Raw genomic sequence first — 17,412 nt, forward strand, 5'->3', positions numbered from 1 at the left:
TAGTCTCTCATCACTTCTCTTCCCAGTTTCCATTCCAGGCAAACTGGTTAATTTCCTGTCACTGGAACAAATTGCATGTCTTCAAGTCCTTTCCCCTCCTGGAATGCCCTTCTATGTTTTCTCATGCTGCCCTTCGGGGTCCACTTTAAGTGTGCCTTTCCTTCTTGAAGCTTCCTAGCAACCTCTGCTTTCTTTAAACAGATAGCATATATTTGACAATAAGCATATGCCCAAGTACTGTTAGTAATCTTTTTGTATTTGTGTACCTCACCTCTCCAGCTAGATTTTATTTTTTATAATTGATTCCATTAAAGAAAAATGTTTGTTTTATATGTAAGTTTGGATAAAAAATGCATTTAGTTCATCTATGTAGTGTTTGGCATCATAACTTAAAAAAAATTTGATACCCCTAATGCTAATTTAAGAGATGTTTTAAACATCCGAAAGAAATTATGAAAAATTCCAGCTAGATTTTATATTCAAGCAAGAAAACCATTCTTTTAATCGATTGAAACATACAATTTTATTAATGATACACAAATGAAGTCTTTGGTGAATAAATTCAAGTCGAAACAGATGATAGAAGTATAGGCTATTCATGATGGACAGTTTCACTATCAATTCAGAGAGAGGAATCAGTAAAAATATTTCTATTCAAGCAGCACGATTAAAGTCACAAATGTGTTTTCAGGACAAGAGGACTATTTATTTGGTATTCATAAAATGGTTCAGCTTAAAACTGGAGATAGTTGCAGATAACATCACTCTGATTGATACATTATTCAAAACTGGCAGCTGAAAGGATCCCTTTACTATATGAGAGGGTGAAAAAGCAGTAACTTTCAATTTTCATTGCTCCCAGACTGCAAAACCAGACATTTCTTCAAGTTTTCAAGAGCACATAGACAATCAGAATTTGTCCACTAGTTTTATAACTTTCACTTTCACCAAGAGGTCATGGTGATCTGCTAAGGCTCGAATTTTCTTAACGCACACTCCAGATGCAGTACATAAGTAAAAAAGGGAGCCTTTATTGAATTCTCTGTAGTTGAATACTTCTGCCCTGAGATTGTCATAGATGATCTCAAATAGAGTCAGGGCATTAATAAGAATTTCTGATTCCACATAAGAATTGTAGAGGGAACTAAATGATGATGGCACTTGGGTACTGAGTAGTTTTTTTAACATATCTGGATTTTCAGCAAAATTCGAAAGTATTTTCAAAATCTCAACCTTGATTTTTCCACCTCCCTGAGATAACAAACGGAAAAAGTTTGCAATAGAATTGACAAGCAGGTGCTGGTAGTCATTAGTAATAGTCATGTTTGTTAAAAATTTTAATCCAACTACCTGTACTGCTGAGTTCAGGTTAGAGGCCATGATGTCATCCATCACTTTATTCATGTATACCTGAAGCCGGCCCTGATTTTCATAATTCTCACTCAGGTTATTCATGGCCATTAAGGCTTTTTCCTTAATGTGAGGGTCAGTTTTGTGGATCATGTTGGCAATAATTGGGAGGCCTCCCAACTTGCGAATTGTGTCTTGGTTGCATGAATAATTGGCATTATTGCTCAGAGTGAGCAAAGCTACCTGTTGGATGAAAGGATCATCCGACTTCTGAAGCAAAGCAAGGACTTTCCTGAGATCTCGGACACCCAGAATCTCATCAATTTCATAAGGAAAGGGGCGCTTCTGCATGGGAACAGGTCTCCTCCCTTTCCCTTTCTGCTGGGTCTCAGGCTCAGAGTCTGATTCCGATTCTGTGTCTGTCCATCCAGACTCTCCTTCCTCAGAATCAGGAACCTCTGCCAGGAAAGCCTGGCCCCCATTAGCAGACGCTGCCGCGGCTGCTGCAGCCCCATCTCCGGGCCGGAAGCCCAGCCCCAGTTCATCTACTTCAACCTTATTTTTTTTGCCTTTGCCCTTGCCTCCAGTCCGGGACCTGGTTACACCCTTAGCTCCACCTTTGGGTACAGCTCCAGTAGCTGACCCGGCCTTAGGTATAGCCCCAGTATGAGCCCCGGGGGTTGCTTTCTTAGTGGCTGCTGCTGTTCTAGAGGACCCTGAAGGCCCAGGAGCCTCTGCAGTCCCAGAAGGTGCTGCTACCCCTAAAGTCGCTGCTGCCCCAGTAGGCATTGCTGGTATGGAAGCCTCCACTGGCTCTGTAGGTTGTGATGCCTCAGTAGGAACTGGCACCACATGAGGCACCACTGGTGCCCTGGGAGCCTCCGCTGCGCCAGGGGCTTCTGCTAATTTAGGAGCCCCAACCATTGCGGGAGCCTTCGCAGCTGAGGGAGCCTTTGCCTCCCAGAGAGGTGGTGCCACTGCAAAAGCCACTGTGGCGACTGATTCAGCTTTAAGCCCCACCCAAGCCCCTTCTGTCTCCTGGTCCTTATTTCCTGCCCCACTCTGGGTCTCGGCACTGGATGCAGCTGGGACCACTGCTTCAACTCCAGCAGTGTCCAGAGCAGAGGATTCATCCTGAGCCCTTTTCTCTGCCCCAGTGCGGACTGGGGCTGGAGGACTGAATCCTGGCCCAAGGTCAATTGTGAATCCAGCCCTTAGTCCAGCTCTAGCCCTGGCTCCAGTCTCAGCCACAGCCCTGGTCTTGGGTTTAGCCAGTCTCTTCTTCATCATATGGTTTCTTCCCCTGGCATATTTGTAGACACAGTACCAGGCACTGGCCCCGATGACTATCCCAGCAGCTACGCAGCCAGCATCCCGAACACGGCTCATGATGCAGCTGGAGTTAATTCTCTGATCCAGACGTGCCCAAGGGGGGTGCGTGCACGTCCAAGTGAGGCGCTTCAGCTCAGGCTCAAAATTCTGCTGAGGTTGCAAGCAAAGCAGGACCTGGGGGTGTAGGATAAAAATGAGGCTTAGGGCTGGCACACTTCATGCCTAACCAGGCCTACTTACAGAAGAGTCTGGGGACATAATGCTTGGTGGGTGGGCTAGTACCCAGATATAGGTGTCCAGGCCTCTGTGTGCTGCTTCAGGTCCCTGGTTGTCCAATGTTTTCTACATCTTTATCCCTAGCCCACCCTGCCCAGTATCAACACACCTAATTTCCCAGCACCTAAATGAGGGATGAGAGGCCAAATAGACTTCAGGAAAGTAGGTAGAGAGCCAGAAGGAACCCTAGATTCTTTTCTGATTCCCTCACCCACACCCCAAAGATTCCCAGGTGATCCCCATACACTTACCAACCTGCTGGGAGAGCAGGAGCAATTTGCACTTTTCCACCAGGCTAACAGTTGTGCAGGGCCCAAAAGGCAGAGAAACCTGTGGAAAGATGCCAGAAAGGGGGTTTTGGGCACCTTTGTAGAAGGATTCTCTTCTTCTCTTGATATGAACCCCTGTGAGTAAGTTTCTCCCTCCCAGGGCTCCTCTTTCCTACCATATCTCTTCCTCCTCAAACCCTGATTTAAGAAAGCAAATGCCACACCCCTTTGGCTTCACCTAAAAGGACATATCCAGGGCAAGTGTTTTTTGTAAAGAGGGAGAAGATGAGGGAAGAGAAACCTCTGGCCCCAATTTCTGCTCTGGTTTCTGCCACATCCATACACGGGGTTCCCAGACAGTTCCCAGCCCCCCTCACACTGATCTCCAATGATTCAGGGCTGTTTCTCTTTCCTTCAGTTCAGTTACAGCTTCATCCTACAGACAGACTGAAAAGCAGAAATACAGACAGCAAAACGTTGGAGACTGAGAGCCCGGAGGATGGTACTGACTCAAGACAATAGTCCCCAATTGCTTTTTAGCATTCACAAACCCGAATGACAAAGGGCATGCACCTCTCAATTCCCTCAACTCTTCTCATCCCTACCCCAACCCTAAACCCCGCCCCCGCGCAGACTCCCCAGGCACTCAACCCCTCCTTCCCTTCGCCCCGCCCCCGTCCGCCATTTCTCCCAGACGGCCACACCCCTTCTCCTGCACCGAAACAGGAGGGGGCGGGGCGAGGGTGCTGCGGAGGCTGGTTGGGTCGCTGGACTAGGGGTTATGGCCAAACAATCGAGCGTCTCCCTCATATGACCACCCGTCCTTCACGCTCCAGCCCCCAGGCCTGGCATCAGCCAGCAACCGGGCCCCAGTGTTTGCCCTTTCGGTTTGAGGGTCGTGATTCTCCACTGTTTCTCTGCTCTGGGCTCCGCCTCCCACCCCCCATCGCAAACCCCCGTTAACCGCCATTTCTCCCGCCAGCGTACCCAAACTCCTTTTTCAGGACTGAAAAAACAGAGGTGAAGGGCTGTATGGGCCAGTGATGTCTGGAAAGAAGCCTAGGACTTAGCACGGCGGTTTCTCTCAGGGTCTTCCTTCCTGTAAAGCCCAGAGCCAACCCGCCATCTCCCCTACAAATGCTGTCACACCCATTTCCTAGCACCCCAAAGGACTGGGGGCCGGCCGGGGAAGAGGGTGTGGGGGCAGTGGTCGAAGGAGGTATCTGAAAAGTGAGAGTGGGAGTGAATAAGCCGGACTGTTTACTAATTGCGTGCCCCTCGGATCACCCTTTCCCCAACCTCCCCACTGGCCTTATATGCGCTGCCACGTTTATTTCTCTTCCCTCCTCCTCTCAAAACTGGATGGGATGTGGGGTGCGGGGCCTGAGTGTCAGAAACAAAACCAGAAAAACACTGGCTGATAGAGGAAGTGAGCGATTCTCTGCAAGTATGTCTGCGTCTTTATTTTCCCCCCTCCCCCGCTCCCCGCCGCCCACCAAAATGAGCTGCGACTAAGCGCGGGGGTCTGGAGAGTCGGCCAGGGGCGGGCGAGGTGGAGATACCCGCGGCCTCAGACTCCCGCATCTCTGTGCTACCCCCTATTCAGGGGTGCCGGGTCATGGCCACCCTCACACCCACCTGCCCGGATCTGGGGGGATTTTCTCCTCCTCCTCCGCGCCTGGGTTAAACGCACGGCAGTGCACAGCGCAATAGAGTTGGTACCCAGAGGAGAACGGAGGACGGCGGTCAGAGCTTTAAGTATCTTTGCTAACGTCAGCTCCTGGTCACGTGAGGGTTGCATCGCCAGTGAGCTTGGGGCCCCAATTTCCACTCCCACCAAGAGCAAGAGCCCCCTCCTTTACCCCCACTAGCACCTCACCCTACCCCATCAGGTCCTGTCACTCTTTTTTTTTTTTTTTTGGTCTTTATAGTCCAGAAGCCACAAGTAGCCTGTTCTCCCTGTGTTAGAATTTTGCCTTTCTCTGGTTACCGGAGAGGGGATGGAATCTTCTTGGAGAGCTATTGACATTTTTTTATTTTTTTGTCGGGGAATTCTCTCATCCTTTCTTGAGCAGCCAAACATCCTTTCTTGAGCAGCTAAACATCCTTTCTTGAGCAGCTAAACACTCTCCCCTCGCTCCACCCCCAGTCCCCCATGCACTACTGCCCACAGTCGGACCCCTGCTCCAGTATAGGTAAGCGGCAGAGTGTCAGAAAGGAGACAGGGAATGGTAGTGCGGTCTTTACTTCTGTAATACTTCTCTGTTTGTTTGGTTTTTTTTTAAGTCGTTACCACCCTTTGTTATTATAGTAAGAAAATATAAGAAAACAAGAGTTCAGTGTGAGCAGCAGCAGCAACAACAAAAAAAAGAGTAGACATGTTCTAGAAAAAAGATCTCCCACTAATATTGAAAAGCACCATTAATTTTGGTTAATTCTTACCACATAGAAAATTATATTGGCTGCATAGAAAATAGTTTTCAAAGCATGGTAATGTATTTGCATATCTAAAAATGGAATTTTTCTCAACAAGTGTGTTTCCATACCATCTGTAAATTGATCTATGGAGAGATGTTCAGTTGTCTGATCTTATTTATTTTGGACAAATAATATCCTACTTTTTCTCCTTCTGGGACAGCTTTTAAGTTGGATAAATAAATGATCCTGTCTTGTTCTGTTAGAGAAGCACATTTATTTCATGGTCCCAAACTGTTGCTGCCTACTGTGTGAACCTCTTGCAATTTGATGGCTGCAACCATGACAGTTTTGATCACCTGTCCCTGGATCAGGTTCCAGTTTTGTGATTCAGCTCTGTGCAAAAAGAATAGCTCTTGTATGAAGAAAATGATGGATATGTGGGATGCAGATATGGTCAAATCCTTCCAGTCCTGTCAAGAGGGGAGGGAGGAAGGCACTTGCCCTCCCACCTCTCCTATATTCCAGGGCCTCTCATCCTCTGGCACCTGACTCTGTTGCTTATCTCAAAAGCAACAGTATATATGGACCGGTGACTAGGGTGGTAAATCTAATATTTACTCAGATGACCAACTTGAGTAAGTGCCTTTGGCTTCCTCCCTCCCTCCCTCACAGCGGTAACTTAGGGATTCACAGAAAGCATTGCTGTTCCCACCTACCCCTGCAGCAGAGGGTTTCCATGAAGGTTGCTGGGGAAAGCACCCAGGCCTGCCTGCCCTGCTCTGCCCTGATTCATGGTGGCCCAGTTAGCCTTGTTCCTTATGCTGTCTGCTGCTACCACCTGACCTTAGAGGTGCAGCCTGCTTGCCTCTCACCTCTGACCACCTTACCTCGGGGCATCCAGGGGATCTCCCCGACTCAGGGATTGGACCCACAGTCTCTTATGTCTCCTGCATTGGCAGCCGGGTTCTTTACCACTTGCGCCACCTGGGAAGCCCCAGTGTATGCATAAATTAATGGTTACAAATATTCAAAACAATAAGGAAATGTACAGCATTCAGGGAAAGAGCTCCATGATCTCTTTTCCACTGTTAGTTGCTGCTAAAGATTTCCAGCTTTCTTTTTATGCACATATTAGTAGGTGCATTTGTGGTTACTAATCAACTTCTGAATTGAACAAGAATAAACAATAAGCATTTGGAATTTGTATTGTAATTGCAATAAATCTGCAGTTTAATTTGAGGAATATTAGCATCTTAACGTTGAGACTTCCCCTCCAGGAAAATATGTCTCCATTTTGCTCAGATCTATTTTTGTTTGTTAATCAAATATTGTAAGTTTCTTCAGCTAAGTAATTCCTATTAATTATTAGATTTTTCCTAGGTATTAGAAATTTATGTTGCAGAAATGCTATTCCTTTCTCCAATTATAATTTCTTAAAGGTGATTTTCTGCTTAAGGAAAATGTTCTATCATATAGTTATTTTGTATCTGCCCATTTCTGTGTTCTGTCTGATTGATTCCAATTGTTTTCTGGTGATGCTTTTGGTTTTTCCAGGTATGTATACATAACCATCTTCAAATTATTTTTTTTTACATTTCTTCCTTTCTAATATGTATAACTTTTCCCTTTTTCTTTGCTGCATGTGTTATAAGGACCAGAACTATGTTGAGTAATGGTGGTGCTTGAGAACCTTCTGATCTTGTTCTTGAAGAATATGGGAATACCTCTTATGTTTCATCTTTTAGTGTAACTTTTGCTGTTTCTGATACATTTTATCTGTTTTTCAAGGTTACTTTTACTTGTGTTTATCAGTACTTCACAAAAAGTAGTAGAAGGAAATAATATCAGTGAGTAGAGGTTACCTCACAGGTTCTGTGGTCTTGGTAGCCTACAAAGATGGAGGAATCTGCTAGGTCAGAATAGCCTCTGATATAGTCTTCATCAGACTAAGACTATTTTATGTGCTCAGTCGCTCAGTCACTCTTTGTGACCCCATGCAATGTAGCCCACCAGGCTCCTTTGTCCATGCAATTTTCCAGGCAAGGATACTGGAGTGGGTTGCCACTTTCTACTCCAGGGGATCTTCCCTACCCAAGGACTGAACCCGCATCTCTTGTGTCTCCTACATTGGCAGGTAGATTCTTTACCACTAGCACCACCTGGGAAGCCCATTTTCTTTTCATTAATTTAATTTAACTTAATCTAATTTAACCAATAATAATTCATTAAATTATAAATATATAATTCTTTACTACATAAGCCAAGTTTCCACTATTCCTTTTTATATATATATAAATTTACGACTGCCTGAATCAGTTTATCAAATGGTTTAATTGTATGGTTTTTTTTTCTTCTTCAGCTTGCTGTTGCAATGAAAGATGTAGATGAACCAGTCTCCCTGTCACTCTAGTCTCCCTATAGTTTATTCTCACTACCTCCCCCAAATTCAAACTCCCAACCCACCTTCCCTGGTTTAGAGTAAATGCAGATGTCTTCACTACAACTGACAAGGGCCTATTCTCTTAACCTTATTACCTTTCTGCTTCATCTTCTACTGCTCTCTCTTTCACTCAGTGATTCCAGCCTCATTGATGTTCCTGGAACATACTGGGCTTGTTACTTCCACAGAGGCTTTGCATCTGCTTGTCCTCATGCCTGGCATATTCTTCCCCCAGATGTTACCACACTTAGATTCTTCACTGACTTCATGTCTGTACTCAAAGGTCACCTTTCTAGTGATGCCATCTCTGGTCACCCTGAAAAGTTATCTGAAAGTTTAACCTGTCTCAACTTTTCATATCTCCTTCTCCTGCTTTTAATTTTTTTTTTAGTATGTATCACTGATAGTATATATATATATATATATATAGTTTATTTGCTTTTTTATTGTCTGTCTCTCTCATTACAATGTAAGAGCCACATGATTTAGAGATTTAGCTCTGTTTTATTCACCCATGTAACCACAGAATGTAGAACAATGCATGGTATGTAGGAGGTCTCAGTAAATATGTTGAATAAATGAATAAATAAAGGAATGGCTTTCCAACATTTCACTTGCAGTGACTCTCTGTGCAGTCCAGAAATAAAGCCAGTTGGTTATGCTATATTAGCAGATTTGTAAACTCTCAAGTAAATAGTTAGCTAAATCAGGGTCTTATCATGTGACTAGATGTAGAAGATATTAAGAGAGCTTTGAGTGGCACATATGGAACTCATTATAGTGAGAATGATTGTTTATGAGACATGCCTTTACAAAAAAATAATATTTTTCTTCGCATGTGAAAGTAGTTTTATCATTATTTTGCCACAATAAAATTTGCATTATAAAAAAAGAAACAGAATAGTGCTAACAAGAAAATAACAAAATCCATTCCTACTCTCTGCTTCCTTTCCTGCCACCCCTTCCCCCATCCCTATTTCCAGGTATTTTCAGGACTGCAGAGGTGAACATTAGTGATTCCAAAGAAAAAAGGTGGAGCGAGCAGGGAAAAGGACAGGACCATTCCCCAGAGAAGCAGTAGAATTGGCTAGCAGCCCAGGAGAAAATATTGCCTCTTCTAATAATCAAAGACAACACGTTTGTTGGATGTGCAATGACTAAAAAGAGGGACAGCGTCCTGTGTGGTGCTGGGGGGACAGAAAAAGGGGGCTGGAAGGGGGCGGGTCACCCTCTGCTTGGCTAATAATAAGAGGGGAAATTTGGGACCCTGAACTCACCCTTGACGTAGCTTCACGTGACTAGGAGCCTGTGTGCTGAAGTCGGTCCAGATAGCGGTTCTTACTCAGGTAACCGACTCCCGATTTCGTTGGAGGTGGTGTGACTGTGGTCAGGGAAGGAGGACAAGAGGAAACCCGTCCTGATTCCCTCCGCTCACGGTGAGGGTGGGTATTGATTGGAGACTCTTGAAATGAGGGTGGAGGGTAGATTTTCGAGTTTGGAGGGGCTTCTCAGTCTCCCCGACCCTCCCCCCCGCCCCACCCCGTCAGAGTCACACGAACCCAGCTCCTTTTTGTGTTCTGCCTTGTAAAAGACAGCTGAAAATGTTGGCGTGGGGGACTCCCGCGGGCAGAGGGGAGGGGAGGAGGAGGCTGTCGGGGAGTGGAGCCATGGGGGGGTGCGGTGTGAGGTGAGAGACAGGCCTGACTACCTGGACTGACAGGAAAAGTTCCGGTTTTGAGCCCACATTTAGCTGTTGGTGCTTTCGCTGTATTCATTGCAGCACTGAGTCCCCATTGTCTCCTATCTGTTTCTGTCTGGTTCTCGTTTTGGTCTGTCCCTGTCTGCTGGTCCATCTATCAGTGGGTTGATGATGCAAAAGAAAAAGCCTCTTAACGCCTCATTTTCTTCTTCCCTCTCCGCCCCCAACACCCCCGCCCCCTAGATCCAGCTAGATTGCGGTTTCAGACTCCTGCGTCCAGGCGGCTCTGGATAGCCTATGAGAGTCCCCTGAGAGCTTCGCTCGGCTGCAGCATGGGCCGTGCTCAGAATTTGGGCTTGATGGCAACAGGCCTGGTGGTCGGGGCTGGCTCCTGGTACTACATATACCGACTGACGTTGGGAGAGCAGAATAAGAAGAGACCTGCTGATTCGAAAGACATTAATCCTGCCTACAAAAAGTTTAGAAAATACAGAAAACTGTAAGGAAGAAAATAAAAATAAGTCACCAATAATTGCTATTCCTTGTCTTTCTGTCTGTGTAAGAATGTGGATGTGTGTGTTTAACAGTATTGAAACTATACTGTGTATGATATCCTGGAATTATTTTTTTTTCAGGTTACTTTGTAGGGTATGCCTTTCATCAGTTAATGAATATGCTTCATAAACAGTCTTTTAACAGATTGTTTCATAATAACATCATAATCTTCTCCCTTTGCTGGCCTTTCAGATAGGAAAGAAATATTAGATATCTTAATTTTCTACAAAATAACCGTGGAGGATCAGTGATAAAGAATCCGCCTGCCAATGCAGGAGACAGAGAAGACTCAGGTTCGATCCCTGAGTTGGTAAGATCCCCTGGAGGAGAAAATGGTAAGCCACTCCAGTATTCTTGCTTGGAAAATTCCATGGACAGAGGAGCCTGGAGGGCTACAAGCTCGTGAGGTCACAAAGCATGGAATGTGACTGAGCGGCTGAGCATGCACACACACATAGAGAAAGTCTACATAGACTTTTGCAGGGATGTCTTTCCATACTAGTTATAGCTGTGATATCCATCATTCTTGTTTCCAGAAGGACCAATTAGGTAGCTTTGGTGCCATGCTTGGCATAGAGGGCATAGGAATTTGGTGAGACTGACAGCCTTTGGTAGGACCCAGCCTTGTAGGAGTATCATTAAGGCCAGCAGCTTTTATTTCCTCCTCTTTTCTTTGGGCTGTCAGGAAGCAGGCTAGTGGTCTCATCTATTCAAGGGACTCTGAGATCTCTCCCATTTTCCATTGAGTGGGAGAAGGGATTTCTTTTTAGTATGAGGGAAATCCTTCACTCCCTGAGCTTCATTTTTCACAATGAATTTGGGGTTTGGAGGAAATAATATCTGGGAAATCCTGCCACAAACTTTCTCTGAGGCAAGGAAGTAACAGAATTGGCTGGACTGAGAAAGGGAGAGCAGGGAACACAGACAACCATAGAAATGAAACAAATTAAAAGCTTAAGTGAGGTTCTCTAGAAACAGAGCCTGACATGGGGCTTCTTCTGAAAGTGGTTTATTGACAGAGTGTTCTCAGATGAAACATGTATGGAGATGAGGGGCACAGGACAGGGGAAGAAACTAGGCATAACTGTTCAGCTGAAATGTAGCCTCAGCTTGAGTCCAGGGCAGCTCTGGGATGTGAAGAGCATCACAGAACTGATCCATCTTGAGACAAAGGAGCCAAGTTTCTATCCACCAACTGAAAGCCTTTTATCCATCCACCAATGGGTGAGTTGGTATGAGAGGAAAGGGGTTTTAGCTCCAAGATATCCTCTGACAAGGGTGTGGCTATGAATTTTTAGCAACCAATGCTCATAGCAACTGAGTGGGGTGGCTGTAACTAGCCCAGGAAGTGGAATCTGGGCAGGGCATCAATAGTGCCTTCTTCCCCAGTGGCTCAGATGGTAAAGAATCTACCTGCAATGCAGGAGACCCGAGTTCAATCCCTGGATCGGGAAGATCCTCTGGAGGAGGAAATGGCAACTCACTCCAATATTCTTGCCTGGGAAATCCTGTGAACAGGGGAGCCTGGTAGGCTACAGTCCATGGGGTCCAAAGAGTCACTGGACACGACTTAGCGACTAAACCACCATCACCACCACCAACAACAACCCCCTCAACTATAACTAGCCAGTCTGCATTCTTGGAATGAAAATGTGTTTCCTATCCATGGGAACTTCCCATCAGGAAGCCTTAACTTCAGCATTACTAGCTGCAGAGTTATTTCATGGGTGCGGTCTATCAGGAAATGCCCAGCTTCTCCATAAACAAAACAAAAAGAGGAGAGTGCTGCTTCTTCTCCAGTCTCCTAGTAGTTGTCTCAGAAACATTTTCTCTCAGAGGCTAATTTTCTCTCTACAACCTAAGTAAGAATCAACTCTCCTCCTTCAATATATGGATTTTGGAGGGCTAATGTGTAGCACGCAGTTTAGCACCTTGCAAAAATATGTTCTGCCTATGAGATTGGAGGCTAGTACAAAGGTTGAGAGATGTTTAGATATAGGATAGGATGTATGGCTCTAGTCCAATTAGGGTTAGGGTTAGAACCTAATTGGCAGGTTGCTGCTGCTAAGCTGCTAAGTCGCTTCAGTCGTGTCCGACTCTGTGTGACCCCACAGATGGAAGCCCACCAGGCTCCCCCGTCCCTGGGATTCTCCAGGCAAGAACACTGGAGTGGGTTGCCAGGTTAGGCCTGCCAATTAGAACAGGCCTTGGCAAGTGTTAAATTGACTGCCATACAACTCTCTTCCAAATTCTTGAAACTAGTGAAGTTGCTAGAGGAAGGGCAGGTGTTATTCACTTAGACCGAAGCAGAGGCAGGAGGATGTAAAGGCAAAAGGACCTTGTTAGCCTGACAAATGGGCTGCCCATTAATTTAACATTCATGTGGTGGCCCTGGGCTCTTGGAGATAGAAGGGTCCTTGGAGGAATTTAAAATTTGAGCCCTCATCTTGCTAATGTGAAAAAGAAGCCTCATTTTTTTTTTTCGTGGTTCCCTTATACTTCAAATGTTATCAAAATTTGGGAGCCAGAGTATCAGAAAGGCAGGCCTATTTACACAGTCTGATAAGGTATACATTGTTCCAAATTGCAAACCCGTTTCAGGTTTGAAAATTCTAGCGCCTCTGCTGTATGCCAGAGGAACAGGATTCTTTGTCAAAACTGGAGTTGTTGAGCATCTCATCATGGCTGTCCTATCTGAGGCTTGCCACATCACTGAAGCACTCTTGGGGTATCTCCTTGTTCAGGAGTCCCTCATTTCTTCACATTCACTAACCTTTCCCCAGAACAGGTGAACGTTCTTCACTAGGGGGAAATTCCTGTCTCTTCAAATCATCAGTTATCTTGCTTAACTTGACAGATGAGATCAAGAGAGAATAAGTTAACCAAGACCCTACAGGTACTGATAGGTCAATGGATAAGTTCTTTCTCATTTTAAAAACATATATCTTATTAAAATAGATATTAAGAAATTGTATTATAATTTAATTTACTTCCTTCTCCTATTCCTAACCAGTTTCACTTATAATTAAAAGTTATATCTTTTAATGTTGTGAGATAATTAAATATTACAACACATTATAGGATATTATGTAAGTCTGTTAAAAATGTCTCCATGACAAAGATTTCCAAGTCCCAGCTAATGGCTTATTTTTATACAGTGTGTGTATTTCTCTTATAACCATGTTTTTATAATTCAAATCGGATATAAAGTCTTTGATCAATTAGGAAAACCAAATTTACATTATATAAAGAGTGGTTGGTATTGCCATCAAAATCAAGAGCCGCTATCACTTATATTTTTTTAAGAACATACCAACTTGGTTGGAATGCCTTTAAATACTGTTTATCCTACCAGTGGGTGATAAAAGTGATACAAATTGATGAGACTATGTAAGAAGGTTTGTTCTAACGATAGAGATGTTGGTGATAAGGAAAAGAAGAGCCGTTCAGTTCAGTTCAGTTCAGTCGCTCAGTCGTGTCCGATTCTTTGCGACCCCATGAATTGCAGCACGCCAGGCCTCCCTGTCCATCACCGACTCCCGGAGTTTACCCAAACTCATGTCCATCCAATCAGTGATGCCATCCAGCCATCTCATCCTCTGTTGTCCCCTTCTCCTCCTGCCCCCAATCCCTCCCAGCATCAGAGTCTTTTCCAGTGAGTCAACTCTTCGAATGAGGTGGCCAAAGTACTGGAGTTTCAGCTTTAGCTGTTGGTGATAAGGAAAAGAAAAGCTGTTACTCCCGAACAAATGTTCCATGTAATCAAACCCTGAATTTGTCATCAGGAAGCCTATTTTATACCTATACACTTAAAGCTCCAATAAAACCTTTATTATTGAAATTCCTGCAGCAAACATAAATTTGCTATTGCAAATATCAACTGTTCCAGACTTAATTCCATTTCCCCCACTGAAACGAATGTTTTTAGAAGGGAATTTTGAAACTGTGGATTCCTTTGAAATGCAAATACATATACATAGAAAAGCAGGCTGTACTTACCAGTCTTGTGAACTGTTTGGTAACCATGACAGTCCTGACTACTAAATGGAGAAGAGTATTTCTATTATCTCTGTCTAGGGCCACCAGGGATCTGCAATTCAGAAAAACGTTTTACCTATTGTAGTTATTTTAAACAGTGAATATAGAACTGGTTTACTGGTTGACCATCCAATCAAAATGTCATCAAGAGAGATGCTGGAACTCCAACCTAATCAGTTGGAATATAAGAAGTTCTTGTGTCATGTGTTGTAGTAGATGAGATGGCATCTTAGGAAAGGGAACCCTTGCCTTGGGCTCTCAGTATCAACACTCAAAACTACCTCATGAAACTCAAACTAGTCCTGTGGCTTTCTCTTCATCTGGAAAGTAAAAGTTTCTTGTAATTCATGAATACTATATGCTTCTCAGGCATTCTTTCTTCGTCCTGATGCCTGGCATAAAATTCCTAGGATGGAAGGTTCCAGATTGTCCTGGAGCAAGAATAATAAAAATAGAAATGATAATAATGATAAATGTGATGAATGCTTTCTATATGTTATCTATTACAATTTTTATAAAATCTCATTAAGAATAGGGATTAGTTTATAGATGAGGAAATAAAGATTCAGAAATGTTAATCAACTTTTATAATGCATACAAAGCTAAAAATTAGTGGAGTTAGAGTCTGAACTGTCTCCTAAACCCACACTTTCCCTTGCTAGTTTATGCTGCATCTTAATGTACATGTCTAGGAAGTCCCCACCAGCGGGCTCTGGCAGACAGAACTGCACAAACAGCCTGAAAGAGGAGGGGGGAAATGAAATCGCCTTGCTCAGAAGAGGAGGAACACCAAGAGCCCTCTAATACAGCCCAAAGAATGCATGGAGAGGAAAAGGATGACACACCCTTTCCCAGGCCACCCCACCTCCAGAAACACAGATACAAAGTATGTAGGAAAGCGAAGCAGAGAGGAAAGAAATGATATTGACTTTGGGATGTTCCAAAAGTCTCTCTTGTGCACACCATGGGATGTACATTTGGTCTGTGCTGTCTGAGCCTCCAGTTTTCTCCTGGTTCCCATTTCCCTTCTCCTTCCTCTAGCCAGCTGATCCACCCACAGGCTCAGAGGCTGATGATCACCACATCTTTATCTCTGGGACAGATGTCCAGTCCAACTCCAGATTCATGTCATCAACTGGTCACTGAAGTGCTCCATGTAGACAACTCACTGACTCCTAAAACTCAACTTTTTCCACCTGAACTCCTCCACTTCCTCCTCAAACTGTTCCTCCTCCTCCTCCTGCTCCCTCTGCCCCTCTCTCTCCCACTCCCTCCTTCTCTGAGGGGTCTCACTCTCAGTGAAAGGCATGGACAACCCACCCCACTGCCTAATCAGACCCTGTCTTCTGCCTCACTCCCACATCCCATCTGTCTACTTCTGCAATATCCCCCATCCGTCCCCTCCTTCCAGTCACCACTTCTGCCAACCTTGCCCATCAAGGATGACTCCTTGCATCCAGGAATCATCTGTCTCTCTTGGATGACTGCAGCAATCCCAACAGGTCTACATGCCTCTGCCATGGGGTGGGGTGTGGAGAGCTCCAGCATACTCTGCCGCCTGAGATCTCCCTCCAATCTGTGTTCCTCCATGTCTCACTTCAGACCCCTCAGTGGCTGGCTTCCCACTGCACTGGGGTGAGTTCCAAACAGCCAAGCTTTCCATAGCCCTGTCCCTGCCTACTCTTCCTTCTTCACTCCTTTGGCATTCTGAACCTTTCCATGTTTTGTGAATGCACCATGGTCTCTCTCATCTCCTAGCTTTGGCACATATGGTCCCTTCTGCCTAGAACACGGTCTCTCTCCCCCTTCGTCTGGCTGATGCCCCCTCAACCTTGACTGCCGTATTGGGCGTGCGCGTGTGTGCTGTTGCACCTGTTCAGCCAGTCCTTTGATTGTGTCCTACAGTCTACTGTTCACACTCACTGTGGCTGGGTTTACTTGTTTAGCTTTGAGATAGAAACTTCCTTTTCTAAGCTCTTGAATGTGTGTGTGTTTAAGTCACTGAAGCTCCTATCTACCAACATGATGTCCTTCCTTTCAGTTCTCAAAAAAAAAAATAAAATAAAATAAAAAATGGTTATATGTACATGATCTAACTTATCAAACTGGGTGACAAGTATTTCATAATTTATTGCCAGAAGAAGATTTTAGCTCATTTTCTCAGTCCAAGTGTTCCTTTAATTATGCAGTGTGCTCTCTCATTACTGATCATTACCGATCCTCAAGGATATGTTATGATATAGTAACTCATGCCTGTATTCTATCAGTGTTATCACCCTGGATGCCATTTTCTCCTTTTTTTCACTCAGTTTTAAAAGCTTATAAAGCAAGTTTGACACTCTTTTACCCTGGATCCCAGTTAAATTATGTCTCATAAATTATTTTCCTGTCAAGTTTCAGTTAATTCATTATTTTTTCTGAGATCATATCCTCACCTCTTTTAGACTGTGCTAAACAGAATATTTTGTAAGGCTTCCCCAGACAGCCATTTTGCTTTTTTGCATTTCTTTTCCATGGGGATGGTCTTGATCCCTGTCTCCTGAAAGATGATGGTGTGAAAGTGCTGCACTCAATATGCCAGCAAATTTGGAAAATTCAGCAGTGGCCACAGGACTGGAAAAGGTCAGTTTTCATTCCAGTCCCAAAGAAAGGCAATGCCAAAGAACGCTCAAACTATCACACAATTGCACTCATCTCACATGCTAGTAAAGTAATGCTCAAAATTCTCCAAGCCAGGCTTCAGCAATACGTGAACCATGAACTTCCTGATGTTCAAGCTGGTTTTAGAAAAGGCAGAGGAACCAGAGATCAAATTGCCAACAACGCTGGATCATGGAAAAAGCAAGCGACTTCCAGAAAAACATCTATTTCTGCTTTATTGACTATGCCAAAGCATTTAACTGTGTGGATCACAACAAACTGTGGAAAATTCTGAAAGAGATGGGAACATCAGACCACCTGACCTGCCTCTTGAGAAATCTGTATGCAGGTCAGGAAGCAATAGTTAGAACTGGACATGGAACAACAGACTGGTT

At 44.4% G+C, this 17,412-nt stretch overlaps 1 protein-coding gene and 1 long non-coding RNA gene across 4 annotated transcripts; one reads left to right on the forward strand and one right to left on the reverse strand.

The window, feature by feature from the left end:
* Positions 1-498: 498 nt before the first annotated feature.
* On the reverse strand, positions 499-5,018 carry ARMCX2 (armadillo repeat containing X-linked 2). 3 transcript variants are annotated; one of them, XM_025276083.2, is made up of 5 exons: positions 4,866-4,959; positions 4,215-4,610; positions 3,605-3,674; positions 3,210-3,288; positions 499-2,856 (listed from the first exon to the last, which is right to left on the reverse strand). In XM_025276083.2, exon 5 carries the CDS (start codon positions 2,737-2,739, stop codon positions 910-912), a length of 1,830 nt encoding a protein of 609 aa, XP_025131868.2. In that variant the 5' UTR covers positions 2,740-2,856; positions 3,210-3,288; positions 3,605-3,674; positions 4,215-4,610; positions 4,866-4,959; the 3' UTR covers positions 499-909. The 3 variants fall into 3 exon arrangements, with proteins under 3 accessions (XP_025131868.2, XP_006051935.2, XP_006051934.2); XM_006051873.3 differs by lacking the exons at positions 3,605-3,674; positions 4,215-4,610 and having other exon boundaries at positions 3,214-3,288; positions 4,866-5,018; XM_006051872.3 differs by lacking the exons at positions 3,605-3,674; positions 4,215-4,610 and having other exon boundaries at positions 4,866-5,018.
* A 4,319-nt stretch (positions 5,019-9,337) lies between these two features.
* On the forward strand, positions 9,338-10,313 carry LOC123331915. Its single transcript, XR_006548728.1, has 2 exons — positions 9,338-9,521; positions 10,028-10,313. It is a non-coding gene; the product is annotated as an uncharacterized LOC123331915 (long non-coding RNA).
* The last annotated feature ends 7,099 nt before the right edge of the window (positions 10,314-17,412 follow it).

This window comes from Bubalus bubalis, chromosome X, assembly GCF_019923935.1.
Source record: "Bubalus bubalis isolate 160015118507 breed Murrah chromosome X, NDDB_SH_1, whole genome shotgun sequence".
In the NCBI taxonomy this organism is placed as follows: Eukaryota; Metazoa; Chordata; class Mammalia; order Artiodactyla; family Bovidae; genus Bubalus; species Bubalus bubalis.

Bases quoted from the DNA above. Each gene is read 5' to 3' on its own strand.
- ARMCX2 (XM_006051873.3), bottom strand. From the start codon at position 2,739: ATGAGCCGTGTTCGGGATGCTGGCTGCGTAGCTGCTGGGATAGTCATC.